General features: G+C 38.9%; 1 protein-coding gene across 2 annotated transcripts in view; it reads right to left on the reverse strand.

The window, feature by feature from the left end:
• Nucleotides 1–2,682: 2,682 nt before the first annotated feature.
• The window catches only part of LOC113122666 (leucine-rich repeat and fibronectin type III domain-containing protein 1-like protein), a 52,638-nt gene continuing 32,000 nt past the window's right edge, over nucleotides 2,683–23,320 (reverse strand). The window contains exons 7-8 of one of the 2 annotated variants that reach the window (XM_026294169.1): nucleotides 9,137–9,786; nucleotides 2,683–2,813 (exon numbers count right to left, since the gene is read on the reverse strand). In XM_026294169.1, coding sequence (XP_026149954.1) covers nucleotides 2,806–2,813; nucleotides 9,137–9,786 — 658 coding nt within the window. In that variant the 3' untranslated portion in view covers nucleotides 2,683–2,805. Of the gene's footprint in view, nucleotides 2,814–4,586; nucleotides 4,640–9,136; nucleotides 9,787–23,320 lie in introns of those variants that run through there. The other variant, XM_026294159.1, reaches the window with a different exon arrangement.

The raw sequence follows: 23,320 nt of genomic DNA on the forward strand, positions 1-23,320 counted from the left end.
TGCCCTCTCATGCGCCATCACTCTTACTGTGGTAGCAGGGTGGTACTGAAAACATTCACATGGATGGTTACACTGATATTTGACATTGAACAATGGCCTTTAGTGGTAAAGTTAAATTAGCAATGTGTCTGTGTGTATTTTTAAATCATGACAAAATGTTTGACATGAAAAAAATTAACTTTAAGTAACTTCATATATTGTTGATATTATCCTGAGCGGATGCACACGTGTATAAGAAGAGGTAACTGTCTGGAGAAGTACTTTAATAGCCACTCTGGTTCTGCTGCCTATGTGCAGAATCAGAAACAGAGTGTTATGTTACTATTATTACTGAATGAACAATGAAAGTGCTTGTCACTTTGTCATTGAATTGCAAATTAAAAGCGGAGACAGTTGTCATTACTGGTGTTCCCTGCAAAATCTTGTAACCACCATTTACTGGAGAATATAACATCTTTGGTGCACTATCTAGTCAAAACACAGCAGAAATCACTGTGGTACATCATTATTTTTTCTTTTTGTTTTTTTCTGTTTCATTAATCTACTGATAATCCGATTAAACATTTCTTACATGTATGTAGGACAGTAAGATATAGATGCCGATCAGTACTTTTTCATTCAGAAATGTGCTATAATATAAATAAATTACTTTCTTTTTCACGTATTTTCTAGGAAATTAAAAGTCTAGAAAATAGAGATTTTCCTTTGCACGAGCAGCTGTAAGAGTAAATGATTGTTTAACAAGTAAGGTAAACATGCATAAATAATGAAAGTAATTAAGGCTAATTATATTTCACAGTTATTATACCACAACCCTAAAAGCGTCTTGCATATACTGTAATTGCATTAGTCTCAATGTGTAAAATGGACTTTGTAGGACTATATTAAGACAATTACTGACACAGTATTTCCTTTAATGCCCAGTAGAGAAATGTTAAATTCCTGTTCGATTTATTACCAATATGGGTGTCAGGGACATACAATTGGCAAAGTCTAATGGAAACATGGAAATTATCTATTATCCTGGGAAAGAAATGTTTTCATTTGATAGGAGTACCTGAGGTGTATGACCAGTCAAAACTGTCTGCATCAGGTGGGAACTACATTTCTGAAGTTTGACTCACTGACCAAATATGTGATTGATTACCTCTAATAAATGTGTAATTCCATGTTGACAGCCAGGGGAATGGATGATTTCAGACCCCTCACCCCCACCTTTGGTACATGCCAAGTCCATCCCTAAGGCTGGTGTTAGTTCTAAACCATATCCTCTGTGAGTGTATTACATTCTCCAGTAGCATACAGTCACTGCCTCAGGCACACAAGGACAGAAAAAAAAGAAAGACACATCCGATGGACAGAGTGGGAAAGAGAAGTAAGAGATAAGGAGTGACTCTGACATTAAAAAAGAAAGAAACAAACAGGAGGGGAGATACATTTCCTGACGCCTGTTGTGATATTGTCAGTGGAGAGTAGTAACAAAGCAGATCGTTTAGCCAGGGTTGGCTCACTAATTGTCTAGCTGACAGCAATTAGAAGGGGTGCTCACTAAAGCACTGCCCTCATTAGGTTACAGACCACTTGCTGAATGTAAGTGTGTCTTAAACTATGAGACAGGACCCAAAATTGGTGGACGGCCAAGGTGACTGCCGGTGGGTTACCATATGTCACACTAATTAATGAGGCCGAGTCTTTGGGTGAGAGAACTTCTCATTTGACTGCTTGTTTGACTAGGTTAATGGGCTAATCAGTAGATTACTCACCTGTTGAAGAGGCCTGGGAGAGCTGGGAGAGAGCCTGGTAAAGGTCTTCACCAGTTTCATCCAACAGAAAGCGGTCGATTTCGGGCCACAGCAGATTAGATCCAGTTTAGTCTGCATAAAAACCTACAGCCTGAATCCATTCAGTGTCAGTGTACCTCTCCAGTTCAGGCTTTAGTGGGTCCAGATTTGTTCAGATCTGTCTGGGTCAGACAGACCATTTTAGTTCTGGTTTCCTTATGCATGTGCTTCTCATTCAGAGAAAACATTGTGCAGTTACTGTTAAGAGTAAGCTCCATTTCAACTCACAGATTAATAAAGTGCAGCCATTTAGAGCCACATTGAGAGTCCCTTATGTTTAGTTGCAGAAGCATTAAGCCAACATATGTTCATATCCAAAACCAGACCCATCCAGATGCTTTTCTGTGTGATATTATTCCTGTTTTGTCCAAGAAGTCTAACATATTGTCTATCCAGGTTGAGGGTGATTATCTGTGCATCCAAGGTTTATTGGTTGGCCATTCATTCTGTTTTTACCATCCACTCTTTATCTGTCCATGCACGTTGATGCCACTCCAGATGGTGAGAGGTTCATTCATATTTTCAGTGTGTTTTATGTTGATATATCCATATGCCTCTTAATGTTGCTTTTTAAATGATCCACCCGCACAGTAACCACTTCCACACTGATACAGATGTTTCAAAGTGGGAAATTCAGCATTTAACGGTTGGTGTTCCATTTTAAAAAAAAAAAAAAAAAAAAAAAAAGATTTAGATGGTCATGGCGAGAGCTGCATCCTGTGGCGAGTGGCCAGTCATTTGCTTAACAGACATAGAGGACCCGAACCAGGATAAACAGTTAAAAGTAAACCAGAGAGTAGGGTCTATAACCCCATGATATTCATGGAAACAAAGTAATGGATACAGTAAACAGGAGATACAGGGAGAGGAGTTATAGGGCCTTTTTTTTTTTCTTCAGAGTTTTCACCAGCTTCTCCCTGGTGGTGACGTTCATTCTTTACATCTGCTACTCAGAACAACGACGTCAGGGCTCTAGAAAAGAGAAAGAGCAAAAAAACACCTGTTTGAAAGGGAAATAGGGCAACAAGGGAATTATGTGTTTTAAAAAGGAAATTTAGAATAAGGAGGTTGAAAAGTAAACTAAAATAAATCTGGGATCTGGGGTAGAACATCAGGCTTTGACACTAGGGTAGAAAACCAAGGTTCTAGGAACAAAATATTTAACAAGAGATACAGAAGACAATTTTGCACATTTGTTAGCTGGAATACACCAATTAGGACAGTATTGAGGGTATCAGTGCTTTAAAATATATTTTAGCAAAGTATAATAAACCCTTAAGGGGCTTTTACTTCTGTTGAGTTGAACTAAACTTGATTCTACCAACAGGCCTGATTTACAGTATTCTCTGAGGAGACAGTTTAATTTGTTTTAATAACTTCTGCCTTGACTTAAAAGTTTAAGAAAAACTAATGTATGCAGAGGAAACTTTGGCATTTTTTGTTACCTCCTAAGGATATACAGAACAACTGAAACACAATGACACTGTGGGAAGTAAAGGTTCAAATGTCCTGTTCTTTTCCCTGACACTGTGGTACCACCAGATTTGTCCTGGAGCCAAACAAATGAAAAGGACACAGCTCTGAATTCAGTATGTCTTCATTTGTTTTGTTTTTTTGCCACTGAAAGCACTTAAAAAAAAAAAAAAAAAAAAAAAGCATCAGTCCTATTTCTTAACTTTTTAACATCTTAGTATCAGTTTAAACTCTTAATGTAATGGCTGTATACCGAGGGGTGCAACAAATGCCTGAATAAGCCAGGTCTGCTGACAAAGGGCAAGCAAAGATGTGTAATAGCTCGGAGAGTGATGAAGCCGTCCTTGCCTTGGCAGTATACTGCTGCAGCTGTTATTTGCAATTTGTATGTTTTGTCAGGAGAGCAACTCTTAAGCGCATTTATCAGGAGGAATATTTCTTAACTGCATCTATAAACAGCCAGCGCTTATTGTGTCAGTTTAAGAATGAGGCAGCGTCTTCTTAATGCCTCAGCCTGTTTCCATCTATCAAATATGTGTATATCTCCACAGTCTTCTCCTCCATCATACTGCATTCCTCTTCCCTTCCATGGAAACACAGCATGAGACGTGAAGAGATGGATAGATAGGACATAGGAAGTTAAAAAAAAAAAAAATCACTAGGCAAAGGTGTAAATTGAAAACATTGACAGGTGAGGTAATAGAGGAAAGAAGCGGTGTATGCTAAGGGAGAATTCAAGGATAAAAGGTTGTGCCTAGTAGAAAGAAGGGAGAGAGATCAGAATATTTGGAGGAAATACAGTTTAAACTGCGATCCATATGTACAAAGTGTAAACAATGGAAGAATAGCAATAAAACAGATAAATGAACAACTGAATCAGTTTATCATTTTGTGTCAAAAATGTCTTGATTATATCATTGATTAATCATCTTTCTTTGTGCGGGTCTAGAAGCAAAATGTTACTATTGGATTTTTTTTCAGTGTGAGGGATGGGATTTCATTCTGTTTCATTATATTAAGGTGAAGTTGAAAATCTGGATGGATATTTCAAAGCATCAAAACCAATGAAAAAAATGTAGCAATGTTTTTTTCTTTTTGTGAACTGACCTGACTAAAAAACAAGACAGGGTGAGATGGGTGGGCAGCAGTGACAGGGTGAGAGAAAGAGAAGGGAGAAAAAAAGAAAGAAAAAACAATGTTCAAGTTTTAAGTGCCACTCATTACTCTTTATATGTGGAGTTGGCGCAATCTCTTTGTGAGGGCAAGAGACCTTCAGATCTTAAAGTCTCTCCATTCGACACTACGGAGCCGCCTCTCATCTGCTGCTGGAGGCATCCAAGAGTTGGAGATAGGGGAGAGAAATGGAGAAACAGAGGAGGAAACAGAGCCTGAAGCAGTGAATCAGTGAAAGGCACATGAAGAGAAGCAATAAGAAACAGAGAAAAACATTGAAACAGATGCAGCTTAACAGCACAGAAAAATGAGGGAGAGAGGAAGCAAAAATGTCAGGCCAGTCAGACAGTGGAGAAAGTGGGGGGGGAGTGACAGAGACCTCGAGAAGCACAGCAGGACGAGGGCGGGAGAGGGAGATTCCGAGAGATGAATTTGGAGAGACAGACGGCAGTGAAGAATGAGGCTAGGCATATGGGATGACATGGAAAGGAGTGATGATAGATTAAAATACACAGAGGACAGACAGACTCCAGGGTCACAGATGGGCCATGGGGAGAAAATACACTTGCACTTTGCACAGAGTCACACACATCCTTGTTATCCTTGACTATTTTCCTACTCTGCGTAACCTTGTGGGAACATTTGCACTGGCTCAGAGCAGTTTAACCTTGTACATAACAACACACAAGTGCATACACAGACCTGCAGCGCTTTGCTTGCTGAACCCGAACTTACTGGCACATACACGGCAATTGTGTTTGTCGTTTGTGAGGACGTCACATTGACTTTCATTCAATACCTCAAGCAGTCTTAACCCCTTAAAATGAATGGTTTACCTTGTGGGGGTTTTATAATCAGTGTTTGGTTAACTGTTCTTTATGTTCCTGCTAATTTTGAAACATCTGCATTAATGTATTGACATTAAAGAGCTGCTTCTACCGATGAATGCAAATACAACATCCTTATGTCGTAAACTAGATCCAAGCTTCAAGGTAGCACTATGAATGCCACGGTTTGTGTTTATTGTTTTACATTATTTTATCTTAATATAATAGAACTCAGTTATTGATTGCTATATTATGTCTTTAGGTCTCCATACTGTTACTCTGGAAGATATCCCCATGATTTGTCCAACTTCAATTGGTGAAAACTTTCGGTTGAACTTTAAAATGCATTTTCCAGAAAAATTTATGTGATTTTTACACTACTGGTCCCAGTATGATTATGGAAACCATTTTCTTGTGAGCTTTTGAGTATTAGGGCAGACTACATTTATCTGAGGCAAAATAAAAATTTCTAATAAATCCAAGAACCTGTTTTAAAATAATATTTAACATTAGCATTTAAATTAAAAGATGAATGAATGCAAAATTATGTATCCAGTTCATACATATGAATGTGAACAAAACTGTCTTATGAAAAGCAAGCAAACAAACAAAAAAAAAATTATCACCCACAATGTGCCTATTTTTTCATGTTGGGTCACATTTTTTGACAACCGCGGGCCTTTAATGGGGTCTCTCTGTGTATCTGTCAGATCCTCTGTTCCTCTGGCGCTCTGACTCACTGCGGCTCTCTCTCTGATCAGATCAATGTTGCCTTTCTCTGCAATGCAGCAACCAGCGAAACACATCACACACACAGCTACACTCTGAGAAGCCCCAACAGTCTCTGTACAAACACATGAGTATTATCCCTCATTGTAGGTTGCCCTCAAAGTGCCAACGATCCCGGAATCAAAGCAAGGAAACAAAGAACACAAAGGCCAGCTGTAACTTTTTCTTCTTGGGTAAAGTGTAGAAATAAAAACCAAAAACAGCGGCTTTGTTTGTGCATCTTGTTGTAGTCCGTGATGCTCTTTGCAAGCTCCTTTGACTGACACGCTTCAGTCAGTTGGGTTGAGACGAGGTTAGAGCTGTTAATTAGGCCTGTAGGGGACTTAGTTCAGCTTGTACACATGGTGACATCTCAGTGCTAAAATTCAAGCACTGCAGAAGTTTGAGTTGTTACAGCCCTAATGAGAAGTCCCCAACTCCTCTCTTTTGTAACTCCAATTTGGCCATCAACTTCTCAGAACACTTGATCTACATCTGCACAAACTTCTCATAACTTCTCAGAGGTGAGAAAAACAAATAGAAAACCACATCTTAAGCCGCTTAAAGTCCGAGTTAACCTGTTAGTTATTGCTGCATTTGGTATCATAAAAAAATCTTTCATACAATAATTTGAGACTGTGATACGAGTCCAGCACATTTAATTATTCTAAACATCAAACCAGCTGGTGATTCCGCAAAGTTCAAAAGGTAAAAACTTTCCCTGAACTTTCTGGCTGAGCTGCTGCGCTCTGCACATATCTCCTGTCTCTCCTCTGCTATCAACGTGAGGCTCAGTGACACCTCATTTCAGCCCATTCACAGAGGCCAGTTGAATGACATATCAGCTACTGATAAAGTGTTTCGACTCAGCTGTTTAAGCCACTCATGTGAAATGGTGTCTCCATTTATTCGTTCTAATGAAACCCCCATTTCCTGAGTGGATTAGTGTTAAAGGAGAAGTGCACTGGAGTGGGCTTAGTACAGGAAAAATCTACCCGTAAAGAAAAATTCACATGCTCTTGTGGATTCCTATTATTATAGCACTATTGAGCATTTCAAGTAATCTTTGTGGGCATGTGGAAGTCACTGCAGAAGTTTAGACGAAGAGAACTGGGGCCTGATTACATAAAAAGTAGGTTTTATCTAATAGCCTTTTCTGGCAAATGGCAAATTATATAAAAGCAATTTTCCATCTAGCATGTTATTAAGGAAGAAGTATTTCACAATATAATAACAGTGCTTTCACCATAGTCCTTTTTACAGTCTTTGTCTAACACTGTAAATGTAGCGTGACATTCCTAAATAAATTATTACAATATTGTTAGAGAAAATTCTCTTTAGCTTGCTTTTCCTTGCCAACTGTCCACCCATTTTCTGACAGCTATTTTCTGTCAGTAAGCCAGAAACTAAAAATACTTTATTCAAGCTGGCACAGGAGCTTGATCTCTGAGCAGACAAGAGAGACAAAAGATCAAGAGGCAGCGAATGGAACCCTAAAGCTCATGTAGTACTAAATAGTTCTGAAGCTGGAAATTAACCAATTTGAGTACATCAAATTGGGGAGCGACTATGCTCAACTTTAACTTGTCATTTACACTCACTGGAACATCTTCAGAAGTTTTTGATAATGGCACAAACTTGAATTTTGTCAGAGAGGCAAGTATTCAACACGAATCTTGGCTGCACTTTCCAAGGTCATCCAGTTTTCTTTGATTTTTTTTGTTTTTTTTTGTTTTTTTTTTTTGGATAATTTTATTACTTTTGTATTGTTTTTATTTCTGTGATTTTTTTTTTTTTTTTTGTACTGTTGATGGTTTTTAAAGCCCCTGAATTGAGTGCTTGTAGTGCTTCTTAACATTACCAGCATGCCTCTTAACCCCTGCAAACATGCTGATTTCTGTCTACAATCACAGTCCTATCTTTACACGTTTTTTAACTGTAGTACATGCATTAAAAATTATGATTGTATGAGTTGCCTTGTGCATTTTTGTTATACTTGTTGCTTTCATAAGGCCCTCCAGAGACTATACAGTGACTTTAAAACTGTGTGAGACATGTTTATTTTACCAAGGTAGTCACACAGATGTTACAATTAAAAGGAGGCATCTAGTTTGTAAAGAGTGCAAAAATGTGCAATGTGTTTTAAACTTCTTACAGACATCACAGTTTCAATTTAATGAAGGGAAACCATGGATCTCTGCCAAACTGGTGTTGAATTTTAGACATACTAGTAACGCTAGCCTGAATTAGCTATGCTGTGATGGGTGGTCCCACCTGCACTTACAGATTCTTGCACAAAGATTCATTTTTTGCTGCCGACAGTGAAACTTTGTATGCAGTGGAAAAAGGCCCAAAAATTGTAGTGTCTGGCAACAAGGTCACAGCATCATGCCCAACTCACTTGAGCAAATAAAATAAACTCAGTGTTTTAACCTCTCTTTTAACCTCTCAGCTGCATGCCTCATTTTCCAGTTTTTAAAAAATGAAACCTCATAATTGGCAAGAGCAGAAAACAAAAATCGATGTGCTTGGAGGATGTAAGGTTAGAGGTTAATTCCACTGCTTCAGTAGAGATGTTAAATTAAGATTTTTGCTTCATTTGGAATAAAAACCTTTGTCATTCAGAGTGAGTGTAGCTATGATTATGATCTGAATTGTCCACAGTCATAAAGTAGAGAGACAACCTTAGATAGTACCGTACTTAAGCTCTACAGACAGAAATATCTTACCCTCCTTCTCCCTTCCTATCTGACCAGTCCAGGAGGATGGCATCTTTTATCCCTTTTCTCATTAACACTCACTCATTTTCTCACTCTTCCACTCTTGGTTATTATCTTGCTCAATTTCACACCCTCAATTGCACATTTTCTATTTCTCATCCTCTCATTCTCTTTTACTGCCTTCTTTGTTATCCTGTCTTCATATGGCTCCCCTGCCTTTTTTTCTGTCAACTTCTTTTTGGCTTTCTTTCCACCTCTCTGAAATGTTTCCTTCTTGCTCTGTTCCTGCCCTCCTCTATGTCTATGTCTTCTTCCCTGTCAGTCTCTCTACTACCTGCCAGTTCCTTGGGGGAGGTGGGCTCTTTGGCAACAGATGGCGGCCTGCTTTTCATCTCAATGGCAACCCTGGAGGAGAAGCGGGCCTTCGTGGGCGAGAGTAACTCCTCATTGGCCAAGGAGTCAGTCCTTGTCATTATGCTCCGTCCACTGCTCTCCTCCTCGACCAGTGCCACAGTGTCTCTCATAGTGTTGCTAGGTGACATGGCCCTGGACGGCACTAACACTTGGTCATCCTGGCTGTCAGTCATTTTTGAGGCAGAGCGAGGCATGACTTGGACCTGTCCGCTTCCTCCTTGTCCATTGCTTTGTGGTCTTGGTGCAGTCGCTGCAATGGCTGCTTTTCCGTGGCCTGCCCCGTGGTGGCTGTAAACCTTGTATCGTATCATTAAGATAATAATGAAAACCAACACAGACGCAACAATAATCCCTCCAATGATGATGATCATAGTACCACCCAGGAAGTGGCTGTGCAAGGCCTGACATTGGCTGAACTCTGTGTCTGTGGTGAACGACAGACAGCCCAAAGGCCGTGTTGCGGTCAGTGATGTGACAACATCATCAAACACGGCCAGGACGCACAGGTCGTAGCTGCGTCCAGCAGCAAGGTCCCGAACCAGAAAGTCGTTGCTGCTGGATGGGATCATCCTGAAAAAACCCAGACAAAAAAAAAGAAATCAGGGAGTGTATTAACTCTAAATTACATGCACTTTACCTGAATACACATAAAGTAAAACAAACTTTGTGAGTCAGAAGCTTTTGAATAATTTCCTGATAGTCTTTTCTTTTTCTTTCGTTCATTTTTTTTCTTTTGAGAATTGATATAATTTTGTACTAACTGCACTGGATATATAGACAGTGTTCAGCTGATACACATCCAGTTAGTTACTACCGTGACCTCGACTTCTCAACTGAATGTGCACAACTGAAAAGCAAATTCAACATATGCATGAACAGCTTTCAATAATCATTGCGTTTAAATGAAGTTTTCTTTCACTGCAGCTCTTATTTTCAGTATATTTAGTACTAAATTACAAAGAAACTTTATAGGAAATTACACACTCAGAAGAAAGTCTTACCAACAAAGACATAAATCAGTTTTTAACCTGACGTGGAAAAGAACAGCAGCATCTTAAACCTTTGAGGTGTTTGTAGCGACATTGTTCCCAGTGACATTGTGGTTATGCTCTCAGCAGTTTAATAGCTGCCATAGAGCTGATTCAGAAAGCCAAAATACTATACTTAACAACACCAACCCTGCTCTGTCCAGCCGTTTGTCCACTCAAGTCAAACTAAATCAATTTTGAATGCATCTGCCTGTAATGTGTCTTTGTATCCTATTCTATGCTGCATAATATGAAATCTGAGGTGTGATGACACGTGTATTGTCATTATGTGTCCACTAAGAGCTGCATGTGGCACCCACCTCATCATCATCATCATCATCATCATTCCCTACAGAGCCAGAATCTAATAATCACATAGATCCATCATCCATAAGTGCAGACATCACCATTCTCTGATTGAGCACAGAACTGATTCTTCCAGTTGCCGTCTTCTACCTTGGCCTTTCAAAGGGTAAATAGTGTAGCTCAGTTTTTCCTTGCCTTTACACTTTCCTTGGGGAAATTCAGGGGAGAAAAATCATCCTGCTAAACAGGAATAATGCTTTTTCGGTAGTTACCTTAGCTCTGCTTCCACTCTCCTTGTCTTTCTGTTTTCTCCAGGGTTGTTCAGTAAAACTGGAATTTTCAAACATCCATGTGTTGCTACACCTACCTAAACCTAATATAATCTAATACAATAATCCTGCAGTAAACGCTTCATCATGAAGGTGATAATGTTCAGTTTCTGTTTGTTTTAGAGAGTTGTTGATTCAACTGTGTGATCATTTTGGAAGCTCTAGTTTGTGATGCAGTTGAAGTGTACAGAGAGGTGACTGATGTATTAGACAACAAATAAACTGCCAACTGAGTCTATTTCCCTTCTCTTTCATCCACATTTTCCCCAATGCACAGTAAATCTTTCTGGCTCTGCCCCTCCTTCTACACTAAATGTATTTCTATCTCTGCACAGAGACAGACAGGCTTTGCAGTATAGGGTGAAGCAGGACTGATGGGAGACTAGTGTGTGTGAGTTTAAGAGAGCCGGTGGGCAGCAGGGTATCGTCTGGCCCATTCTCAGTGCCAAGCTCATCGATGGCATTGATTCTCCACCAGGAACTACAGTATATCTTGGCCGATAAAACAGTTTCTTTTTCTGTCTGCGTGTGTGTATAAGAGAAAGCGAGCGAGAGAGAGACCTTGTGGGGTTGTAAAGTCTGGTGTGAAAGGATCTGGTCTTTGATAGGAATCAAACCAGGAAACTTTAACTGCCCCAATGTCTTACTAAAGGGCAAAATAATGATTTGAAACCAGAGCTGTGCTTAGGGGTAGTAACAAAAAAAAAAAGAGTTAATAATATTAAACTATTATTAAACTTAAACAAGCTACAAATTGGGAGGTCTCCTAAATATTTTTGGTCAAACTTATAGCATGGCAGTGTTTCTCTGTCCTCATCTTTGCAGTGAGACAAACTGCATCATAGATAATTAAAGGAGAAACTTTGAAAAAATCAGTGGAGACCAAAAAAAGTAGCACATTTGGGCTCCTAATCTAATATCTGCAGCCTGACATGCTGTTTTCCATTTTAACAAGTAACTTATTCCATAAACCTTCACCACATATTTTTTTTTCTGTTTGTGAAAACATGAGCTGTGGTACAGAGTGAGATTTATAAAAGTGTGCTTAGGAACAAAATAAACTGACTAAAAATGTGCTATATAAAAGTAAAAGTTGTGACTCATAATTGTGCTGCCATGGAGACAGAGGGAACAGGTTGAGGATGTTGCTTCATATACTAGCTTTACCTCACCTTTCACCATATGCATACAGTTGTTTTTTGTAATGCAGGACAAAGACATTTAAATTTCAAACATTTCTAAATGGATCTAAATGCTGAAATCAGTAAATAATGGCAAAAGGTTGTTGTTTTGATATTGTTTTAAACTGAGCTACTGTACACATGAAAAAAGGAGAATCTGTCAGACAGGGTACTATACCGGATTATTATGTCAATATAACAACTTGAGGAAACTAAGGAAGGAGGTGGGTTTGTAATGCACTATATTCTTATTATGGCTTTCTTTGACATTTTCCACTTCACTGTTATCTGCTGACATTTTGGTATCAGTCTTATCCAACCACATTTAATGACACTGTATCTGTGAACCTCTTCACACTGCCCAGATAATATTTGCCAACTATTATCACCTTCTAATAATATTTATCCTGCCATTGTCAAGAATGTGGTAGACATCTTGAAACCCTGCCTACACGTGCTCTGTTCTTAATGGGAATCAAACTGGGTAACTTTAACTGCTCAAAGGAACTGAAGAGTGAGTGGGTGGGATGATTTGGAGGAAATTCTAGGGGGTGATATTATAAAAAAAAATATATATAAAAACCACAACCATCTGCCGTGTTAAATGTGAATGACTAGGGTTTGTTGGGTATACAATTTCCTAAATGTTCTGAACAGAAATGAATGCTTTACTATCAACAGTTATATTTGCAGACATGCATTTTTCATATCCTTTGACAGATGCATTTCTTTCTTAGTTCCCCCAGAATGACCTGAGTAAGTTACAGAACAACCTTGGAGCAATAAAGGATTTAGTTCTCAAAGACAGTTTGCTGACACCAGAGCCTGAACCTGGGCATTCCCCTCAAAGAACAGTTTCCTTATTCACAAACCTGTGCTGTTACCAGATGCACAAAAATGGCAGCAGCAGCTTCAGTTATATCTAATGTAATCAGCATATGGCATTTAATTTGCCCATTGGCCAGCATCTGTTTGTGTTTTGTATATCCACAGTGTTACAGATGTGTGAGGGTTGATGCAGCATTTCCGAGCGATCAATAATTAACTGTGGCTGGGAGTTTTGGGGCCTTGTGTAAGTCTGTCATGACTTTAAAAAGGACAAGGACTGCTGGGTAAGCCAGAAATGCTTTAGCAAGCCATTTGACACTGCAATCATACTGGATGGTTTATTCAGTTAATGGGTTCAACCACGGCCAAACACACACACACACACACGTTCGCTCAGACACACGCACTCAGAGAGAGTTAAACAGCTTAATGGATTCCTTCCCTCCACAACTCAGATTCACACGCACAAGCACGCACAAGAGCTACAGAGCACAACTAATGGTTTGTACGAGTCAACTGCACTCACACCCATCACACAGATCAACAGTCAGTTGTCTCTCCTCGGGTTAACATCATACCTGTGGGCACACGTGAAACATACACACATGAACATGCACTCACACACAGATAAAAGATTGCAAGACATTCAAATACACAAAACACTGAACTATTTCACTGTTTGAGCTGAACAGATTATCACACACCATGTGATCTGGCTCTTTGGTACAAATGTACCAAAATACTGTAAGCATGACAGTAGTCTGATTAGTGTGTTTACATAAGCTGACAACTTCTCAAAAACTGTATATCTTTATTTAGTTATTTGAAAATGAATATAAGGCTGTTGACGCATGATCAGTGGAAGCTTTGGATTGGAACATGCCCTGGTTTATGTAGAGAATGCATTAATATAAAACCTTAGGTGAGATTTACACTTTGCTGCTGCAGTGCCAAGTGCAACTTCAACCCTTTTTTACTGCTGACATTTCACATTATGTACAGTTACTTTATGCTGACAAATATGCGTAAACATTTTTTTTTTAATCACTAAAATAATTTCAACTGAAATTTGCTCTGTTACATCCTCTTAATCAGTCACTGGACTTACAGTACAATAATGGATGAAACATGCTTTGCACATTAGCATGCAGCTTTACAAAACATACACACTGCTACTGTGTGACATGAAGCTGCAGATGGAAAAGGAATCTGTCCTTGTTGTCTTAGGGCAGCAGTAGAAGTTCAGTAAAATGAAAAACATGCTGCTGTAGATATTGTAAATATAGTTTCTCATAATAGTACAGTGCACTTGGCACTTCTTCTCTGGCTTCACAAAACGCAATGAGCTCAACAAATGAAAATGTCATAACATTTGTTTCAAATCATCTAATAGAAATCACGAGTGCTGTATGTCACTCATGTTCCTGTGATTGTGCTCTACTTGAACACGTTTTTAGCTACACATATATTAATATTTACCATAAACTGCTGCTTCCCTCTATTTTCTTGTGCATTATTACATTTTTCCAGTTCTTGAAGTGTGGAAGTGTGCTGCTACTCCACTTTTACATGTTAGTGTGTGTATCGATTAGTATCATTAAATCATGAAGTATTACATTCTGAATTTGTGGTGAATAAATGATACTAGGATATATCACTGTTCAAAACAGGAGTTTATCTACTCAAGGGACAGTTATTTGCCAAAGTGCCATTTTATAATATGATATTGTAATATTTTTATGGTGGTGTATATTATGTGTGTGTGCATGTGCATGGTGCTAACATCAGCTTGCTGCTTCTGGCCTGTACTGGCTCTGACTGAAGCTGTGTTAACTCATGCATTCTTTGTGCCTTTAGGCGCCAGTCCATCATATTTTTATTAACATTACTTACAATAGCAATAACCTGTCGAGAGGGGGAAAAAAAAGGAACCTGTGAACATCAAATAGGGTGAACCCCAACTCCCTTATTTCATCGTTTCTTGCTCCTCGGTCACCCCAGTCATTGCACTGTGCCATGATGAAGGACGTACCAAAGCTCTTATTCAGCTCTGAGGAATGAGGAGACTCCCTGAAGGAGCTAAACCAAGGAAACACAGAATAAAAGCATACCGGAAACTTGTCAAATGTAGAAGTGCTGCTATTGCACTGAGTTCCAGCTCATCCACTATATTTATTGATATATTTCCACTATCTAAATGTTGATCAGTTGAGAACCTTGAAAACTGTTGCATCACCTGCATGCAGACATATCCATGCATGTAAGTACATGCATGTAGTAGTGCATCCATTTACGAAATAGTTTCTTTCCTTTGCACAGTTTACTCTTTGGCATTTGCACTGAATAATGTCTGTTAATCTAAATTGCACACCAATTGCAATGGACTATTTTTAAACTCCACTGAGTGTCCAATGAGATTTCACAGTGACCAGTGGGAACTGGGGAGCAAGACATCCTCCCCCTGTGCTGTGACTGAGAGCAATCTGTCACAGCTGAACAGCTATGGTAATGCTGCCATCTCTGCATATTTTTAGGTGTGTTCAGAGAAAATTGCTCGCTGCTTTCAGTCTCCTGTCAGTGTGTTTTGCAACCACCAGGCCTATTTTCTCATGCATCTCTACATTTTAACAGATAATTTATATTGATATGTCACCACCTTCATCAGCTTTCGTTTCTTTGCTTTTTACCTGTAACTGCTCTCAACACTAGTGCAATCGAACACCAGTAATTACTGTAGATTGCTGTCATTTCCCCAGGTTGTTCCTTGTCTCTGTGTCATAAAGCACAACTTAAATGCACAATTTGCCATCTAACTGCTTGATGACTCTCATGTAAAATCCCACAGAGAATAAAGCAAATAAAACGGAATTTGCATACCTTTTTTTTCCTACAATTTAAGATCAGTCAAACAACATTTTTAGTAAGACACATGAGATCAAAAAGCCTACGCATAATGTTGAGTTAGAGAGTGATAGAGACATGGGTACATACATACTGTAGAGAGATAGATTCCTGTTTAGAGAGGAAGCATGTGTTTGTACCATATGTTAAGTGTTTCATATATATAAACTGTGTAGAGAAGTTGTGTTCCAAAGCACACATTGAAGCTCTGGTGACAGAGGTTCAAATGTGAGGCTTTGCCATGTGTGTGTTTTAGGTTGATATGCAAAATAGACCAATTTCTTCTTAGACTTATTGTTTAGAGCTCATGACCCTATAACCTTTTAACACTTCTATAAACTAAATCATTCAGGGATGGTCTTTGGGTTGGCAGCACTTTTGTTCCAGAAGCGGGTGGAGCTGTGTCTTTGTCTGAGGTGCTCTCCTTCTCCTCCTCACCTGCCATCTGACAATATTCTTTCTTTGTGATTTTGTATCATATCCATGTACTCACCCACTCCATTACCCCCCATATGGACACTACATACAATTTTGCATAGACATAGTTATTTTTAATGAAAACATTGGACTCATTTATGAAACGTTGGTTTTCCTCCTTAGTCACAATCTTGAGTTACACTGTTATACCATAAGCATTTAAATACAATATTAACAAGTAAATATTAACACAATACAGACCTTTTGAAAATGAAACCAGTTAGCACCCCAGGCTAATGTAGTTTCTTGTATTACATTGTAAAACATTTCCTGATGATAATGGTTAATAGAAATGTTTAAGGAATTATGAAGGCTGAATAGGGGTAAGTTTGCAGGTGTTGTGAGGTTGACAGATGTATCAGCCTGTCACTGTGTTGAATTTTCTGCCACCCATAATAGTCAAAGACAGAGGTTTGCATGTTATTTACTTTTTTATATATACAGTGTATATATATTTATATATAAATATATATATATATTATAATGTTCTGTATTCTATGCTGCATTCACAAAACCACTGTATCCAAAAACACTGTGTGTATAAACGTTGTCACAGCCTTTTGTTTAAACCAGATGTTTATGATGTTATGTCTCAGCTGATTTTAACTCATACACACTACGCTCAATCACACGCCGCATTTGGTATTCAATACACAGTCACTGGAGAGCAGCCATTGTGTCTTTACAGCAGAGGTGTAGTCAGTCCGAGGCTGCCAAAGGCCTCACTGGCAGCGGCCACTAATGGCATTAATAGATGCTAATAGACCTGCTATCAGCGTCTCTACTTTGTTAGCGTGTCATTATTGTCTTGTCTCTTAGAAGCACTTGTTCCAACAGCACACTGATGAGGGGCGTTGCGTTGCTCAGTCCTGTCTGTGTATGTTCATGAGTGAGTGTGTCCACCCTGAGTGTGGCTGACATTTCCATGCCCCATGTGGATGTGTGTACTCACATGCACATCAGCGTATGCGCCTGACATTTTCCTGCTGTCTACAATCAGTTATGTTGACTGACAGGAGGACGATTTGTTTGTAAATACTGTCTATCAGTCAGCCCCTGGGTGCACAAAATGCACATATACACATCCATACACACAAACATGAGATGTCATGAGTGACATCCGGAGCCCTGGGTTCTGACTGTTGATCTAAGCAAAATTTTAAGTGAATATTTATGATAATGTGCCCTGCCTGTTTTTAAATAATTTAATCTCCAAATTATTCCTCCAGTACAGGCAGCACTGAACAGAGCAGGGCAAAGGGTTGACAGCATAGTCCCTGCAGCACACACACCCTGTCCAAGCTGCTAGACACAGTGCAAAAATAACACAAAAAAAAGGAAATGTACTGAACACGGGTGAGTGGATTGTTGGACATCAAACCTCACATTATAAAAGAGAATTTTTTGAAAACTAGGACAGGCATCTGCTGTGAACGTCTATTATTTACTGAAATAATTTGTTACTGAAAAAGTGAGAATGTATTAAAATTATTTTCTGAACTTGTCATTTATTGCAGAACAGAGAAGCCATTAGTTTCACAGGATCCAGGGGGGAAAGTTTGATGTTTAGTGCTTTAATTATGAAAATAAGTGGCACATAATTAATCATTAATTTGTGCGGACTTCCCTTCTGGGACATCGTGAGTGAAGGGTCTTATCCTTTTGACCCTCTTAGCAGGTGAGCGCCCCCCTTTTTCTTTCCCTGCGGAACTGAGTCAGCAATTCCAAGGTTCCAAGGAGTGGCTAGATCTGTTATATGACTCTAGAAGTGGTTTGAAACAACTTCTGTTTTCATCACCTCTCTTTCTCTCCCCCTACATTTTGCCTTATTATTTTTCTGCTTGTCCTTTTGTAGTCCTCTCTGTCCGGATCACTCTCAGCCTGCTTCCCTGGTTAATTTCTCCCATCATCTCTAATCTCTCTGCCTTTCTGTCTAATTAATACTTATTTTCTCTCTCACAGATGTTCAGAGAGATCAGATTTTAGAGTTGTGCGAACATTCTCACTTAAATCATTTGCACTTTTGCATCAGTTATTACTGATGCTTCAGTATTCCTATTAACAGCTGCTTAATGCTGACTCACTGTTTTAAGCATAGCATTCATACTGACAGACATAACAATTGAAATTACAATGCTGTTCGTAATGTGTTTACTTACATTACAACTTTTTGTGTACAGCAACTCTCAACACTTACTGAGATTAACTTTATCTTAACATTCTCTTAAGGTCTGAGAATCTGGCTTCTCCACCAGTATGTCAGTGTATGTGTTTCAATGACATGCAGTAAGTTTATTTGCTTCTTACTTTTTGTACTTATTCCTGTATAGGGCAGCAATAGATGTATTGTATCAGAATGTTAATATGACCCGATTAGTTGCAGTGTAAATGAATGAAGTACAGATTAAGTTCAAAAACACATCCTATCCTAGTGTTTATGCACTGACAGATAAAATTGTTTTGTCATTATAATGTGTTCTTGTCATCATTCTTAATGCTTTGTCTTTGTTTTATCATGGCCCTGTCCTGCTTGACACTCTGGTGGACGGCATTTTAGCCACGCTCAGATATGTAATACAAAATTCAGTAAAATCCTAAAACTTTATTGTTCATCCCTGCTACCCAGCAGTATGTAGAGTAACTCAAATTATAAGAATATATATTAGTTACCATTAGCTCCTCCTTTACCAGTTGCAAATTAAACTGATGAACACAATAATGCAACACCACATATGATCAAAGAATATAAAAATACTTTGAGAGATGTGCCATTGAGTACTTTTACTCAAAGGCCCACAGTGTAATAGAATTAAACAAACTGTCCTGCGTCCCGTCGCTATTCCATTCTGACAATATGACACCAGATGCTGTATTGAGTAATTGTAGTGCCTGACCTGCCCACTTGGTCCCACAGAACAGCAGCTACTTTTCTGCTAAACTGGTGAGTAACTGCTAATAATGTGTCCTTAGCTAAACGAAGCAGTACGTGAAAGTAAACCTACGATAAGTCAAAAAAAAAAAAAAAGTAAAGTATTGAAACACTAGATGAAGCCATTGTGCTGACAGTGGCGGAGGAACAGCGCAGGTGGGGGGTAAGCATGTGTTGAAATGCTGCTACCTACCGATGTTCCGCAAGCAAACTTCGTACACAAGTGGGCCTTTAAGTAAACTTTTGAATGCAGACTTTTACTTGTAACAGAGTATTATTACACTGTGGTATGTATAGATATTTTACTTGAGGAAATGATCACAGTACTTTTTCCACCGCTGCCATTCATATTCTGGGAAGAGGTATTACCTTGATAGTGGATTAACTTTGTTTCATTTTGATTGTCATTAAGGCTCTACCTTGTTTGATTCAGCCACAGCACCTTGCAGTTAATAGGCTGTTTTCTATGTTTTAGGCTGGGAAACAAAGACAGCGAAGAGATGTGAATCTAAATGATTGTTGTCCTAAAGAGTCAGTTCTGAAAAGAAAGCCTGTGGAGTACAAGAAGGGCCTCATAGTTTTCTACAGCTTTAAGGGGTTTGTTGTATTTGAGCCTGATTGTCTTTGACAGAGGAGAAAAAAGTGAGTTTTAGTGAATTTTTAAAGACATCTAGGAGCGGTACTCAGAAGATGCATCAAACAATTTGCTTGTACTCTATCGGTAACTTTGCTGGCCATGAAGGTGCTTCAGTTTGAAGCAATTGAAATATCAGATATATTTGCAGCCGTGACCTCTGCAGTTTTATCTTTCTTTTCTAAAGTACATGTGACTGGCCACTGTAAATGAGTGACTTTGTCACAAGGCCAGAAGGGGTTTAGTGGATAGTTGCATGTAGTGGATGCATTGTAACCTGTTCACTTGAATAGATCTGTTAACAGCATTATTTTTCTTGCACTTGAGTTTTGTTTCCATTCTGTGTTCTCTTACATGGACATTTTGTACAAGGCCAACAATATTTTAGAATAATGTGTCGGCCTGATTTGCTTTTGAGGAAACAAAACTCTTACAAGGACACATACAAACACAGTGTGAGCTGGTTTCAAGGGTGAATGTTTTCTTTCTTCCTTTTTTTTCCAATTTTGTTGTTACTGTGGAGAATTCAGCAAGTAGATTGGAGTGACTATAGTCAAAACATGAGCTAATGTAATTCTGTTATCAGGAGTAAAATTCCTGTGATAAAGTGAACATTTTTAAATCAGCTACCAATTTTCACCCTCTGCAAGCAAAGTATAATAAATGCCACTGTTTATGTCTGAATGGCTCCAGATATGCTTAAAGCAGAAAGCGGGGAAATAAAATGCTTAATAAAAACACACATATTGCATACTGTAGTTAAAATGAAGTTTTAAACTGGAAGCTACAGAGATTGCATAAAGCCTTGGGGGGGACATATGACAAGGTCCAAACAGAAGAACAAATAAGCAGACTACAGACATAATCGAAGAGGCTGCATTGATGTCTGAACTCCAGCTGTCCCCTGAACCTTGTATGAAACCATGTAAAGGTGGATCAATTCTGAAGATCAGAGAATGATGAAAACAACATCCAAATTATACAGTAGGTGCTTAGAGTCCAGTAGGCTTGCATATTAGCTTTGTACCCCACATGCCCTTTTCAAATCCATTTAACATTTTGTTACAGTTTTAGTTGTATTATCAATTTAGTCAGTATTCATGGAAAATAACACTAAATTATGAACGTAGCCCTTCTTTTATAAATTAGTTTGTGTGGATTTCACATTGTGTATTAGAATGTGTAATAGTTTATATCATCTAATTATGGAAACTGAGTTAGAAGAAGTATTTCAGTTTATACAGTGGGTACGGAAAGTATTCAGACCCCTTTAAATTTTTCACTCTTTGTGTCATTGCAGCCATTTGCCAAAATCAAAAAAGTTCATTTTATTTCTCATTAATGTACACTCAGCACCCCATCTTGACAGAAAAAAAAACAGAAATGTAGAAATTTTTGCAAATTTATTAAAAAAGAAAAACTGAAATATCACATGGTCATAAGTATTCAGACCCTGTGCTCAGTATTGAGTAGAAGCACCCTTTTGAGCTAGTACAGCCATGAGTCTTCTTGGGAATGATGCAACAAGTTTTTCACACCTGGATTTGGGGATCCTCTGCCATTCTTCCTTGCAGATCCTCTCCAGTTCTGTCAGGTTGGATGGTGAACGTTGGTGGACAGCCATTTTCGGGTCTCTCCAGAGATGCTCAATTGGGTTTAGGTCAGGGCTCTGGCTGGGCCAGTCAAGAACGGTCACAGAGTTGTTCCGAAGCCACTCCTTTGTTATTTTAGCTGTGTGCTTAGGGTCATTGTCCTGTTGAAAGGTGAACCTTCGGCCCAGTCTGAGGTCCTGAGCACTCGGGAACAGGTTTTCTTCCAGGATATCTCTGTACTTGGCCACATTCATCTTTCCTTCAATTGCAACCAGTCGTCCTGTCCCTGCAGCTGAAAAACACCCCCACAACATGATGCTCCCACCACCATGTTTCACTGTAGGGATTGTATTGGGCAGGTGATGAGCAGTGCCTGGTTTTCTCCACACATACCGCTTAGAATTAACGCCAAAAAGTTCAATCTTGGTCTCATCAGACCAGAGAATCTTATTTCTCATAGTCTGGGAGTCCTTCATGTGTTTTTTGGCAAACTTTATGCGGGCTTTCATGTGTCTTTCACTGAGGAGAGGCTTCCGTCGGGCCACTCTGCCATAAAGCCCCGACTGGTGGAGGCTGCAGTGATAGTTGACTTTGTGGAACTTTCTCCCATCTCCCTACTGCATCTCTGGAGCTCAGCCACAGTGATCTTTGAGTTCTTCTTTACCTCTCTCACCAAGGCTCTTCTCCCACGATTGCTCAGTTTGGCTGGACGGCCAGGTCTAGGAAGAGTTCTGGTCGTCCCAAACTTTTTTCATTTGAGGATTATGGAGGCCACTGTGCTCTTAGGAACCTTGAGTGCTGCAGAAATTCTTTTGTAACCTTGGCCAGATCTGTGCCTTGCCACAATTCTGTCTCTGAGCTCCTTGGGCAGTTTCTTCAACCTCATGATTCTCATTTGCTCCGACATGCACTGTGAGCTGTAAGGTCTTATATAGACAGGTGTGTGCCTTTCCTAGTCAAGTCCAATCAGTTTAATTAAACACAGCTGGACTCCAATGAAGGAGTAGAACCATCTCAAGGAGGATCAGAAGAAATGGACAGCATGTGAGTTAAATATGAGTGTCACTGCAAAGGGTCTGAATACTTATGACCATGTGATATTTCAGTTTTTCTTTTTTAATAAATTTGCAAAAATTTCTACATTTCTGGGTTTTTTTCTGTCAAGATGGGGTGCTGAGTGTACATTAATGAGAAATAAAATGAACTTTTTTGATTTTGGCAAATGGCTGCAATGACACAAAGAGTGAAAAATTTAAAGAGGTCTGAATACTTTCCGTACCCAGTGTATATTCTTGCAGAATGTCAAGATTTTGGTGTACAGAAATAATTTTCCTGGAAAATATCTAATTTTGCTAAATATGGTGAAATCTGTAAGTACAATCTGTTGCACACAAAATAGCATGCAGTTCACTCAATCACTTCCCCACAGCTTGTAAGAAGTTAATGTCTCAGTGATTGTCTGAATTCTCATTTAAAAAAACAAGCAAAAATCAGACCATTACTGAAGTCAGCAAGGGTCTTGACTGCACTATAACTGTGATGAAGAGAAAAGCTGAGACATACACATGTTAAAAAGGGTGATAAAATGCATTAAAAAATGGTACCAAACCTAGAATCTAACTTACAGGTTTTCTAAATGTTACTGTCTCCAAGAAGTTGTGTTGAAAAACTGTATGGCAATTAAACGGCTCCATTCAGGGCCATTTTTTGAATGACTGAATAAAGTTACATATTGATCAGTGATGGTGAAATAGCAGGACTGTGAGTGAAGTACACCATGATCTTTCACTAACCTAAGAAAAATGTTATCTGTGACTAAACATAGCCTTAGAGAAGTTGAATATGGCAGCAGTCACTGTAGGTGGATATTGGAAGTTTTATTTTATTTTATTCTCACAG

This window comes from Mastacembelus armatus, chromosome 13, assembly GCF_900324485.2.
Source record: "Mastacembelus armatus chromosome 13, fMasArm1.2, whole genome shotgun sequence".
Classification (NCBI taxonomy): domain Eukaryota; kingdom Metazoa; phylum Chordata; class Actinopteri; order Synbranchiformes; family Mastacembelidae; genus Mastacembelus; species Mastacembelus armatus.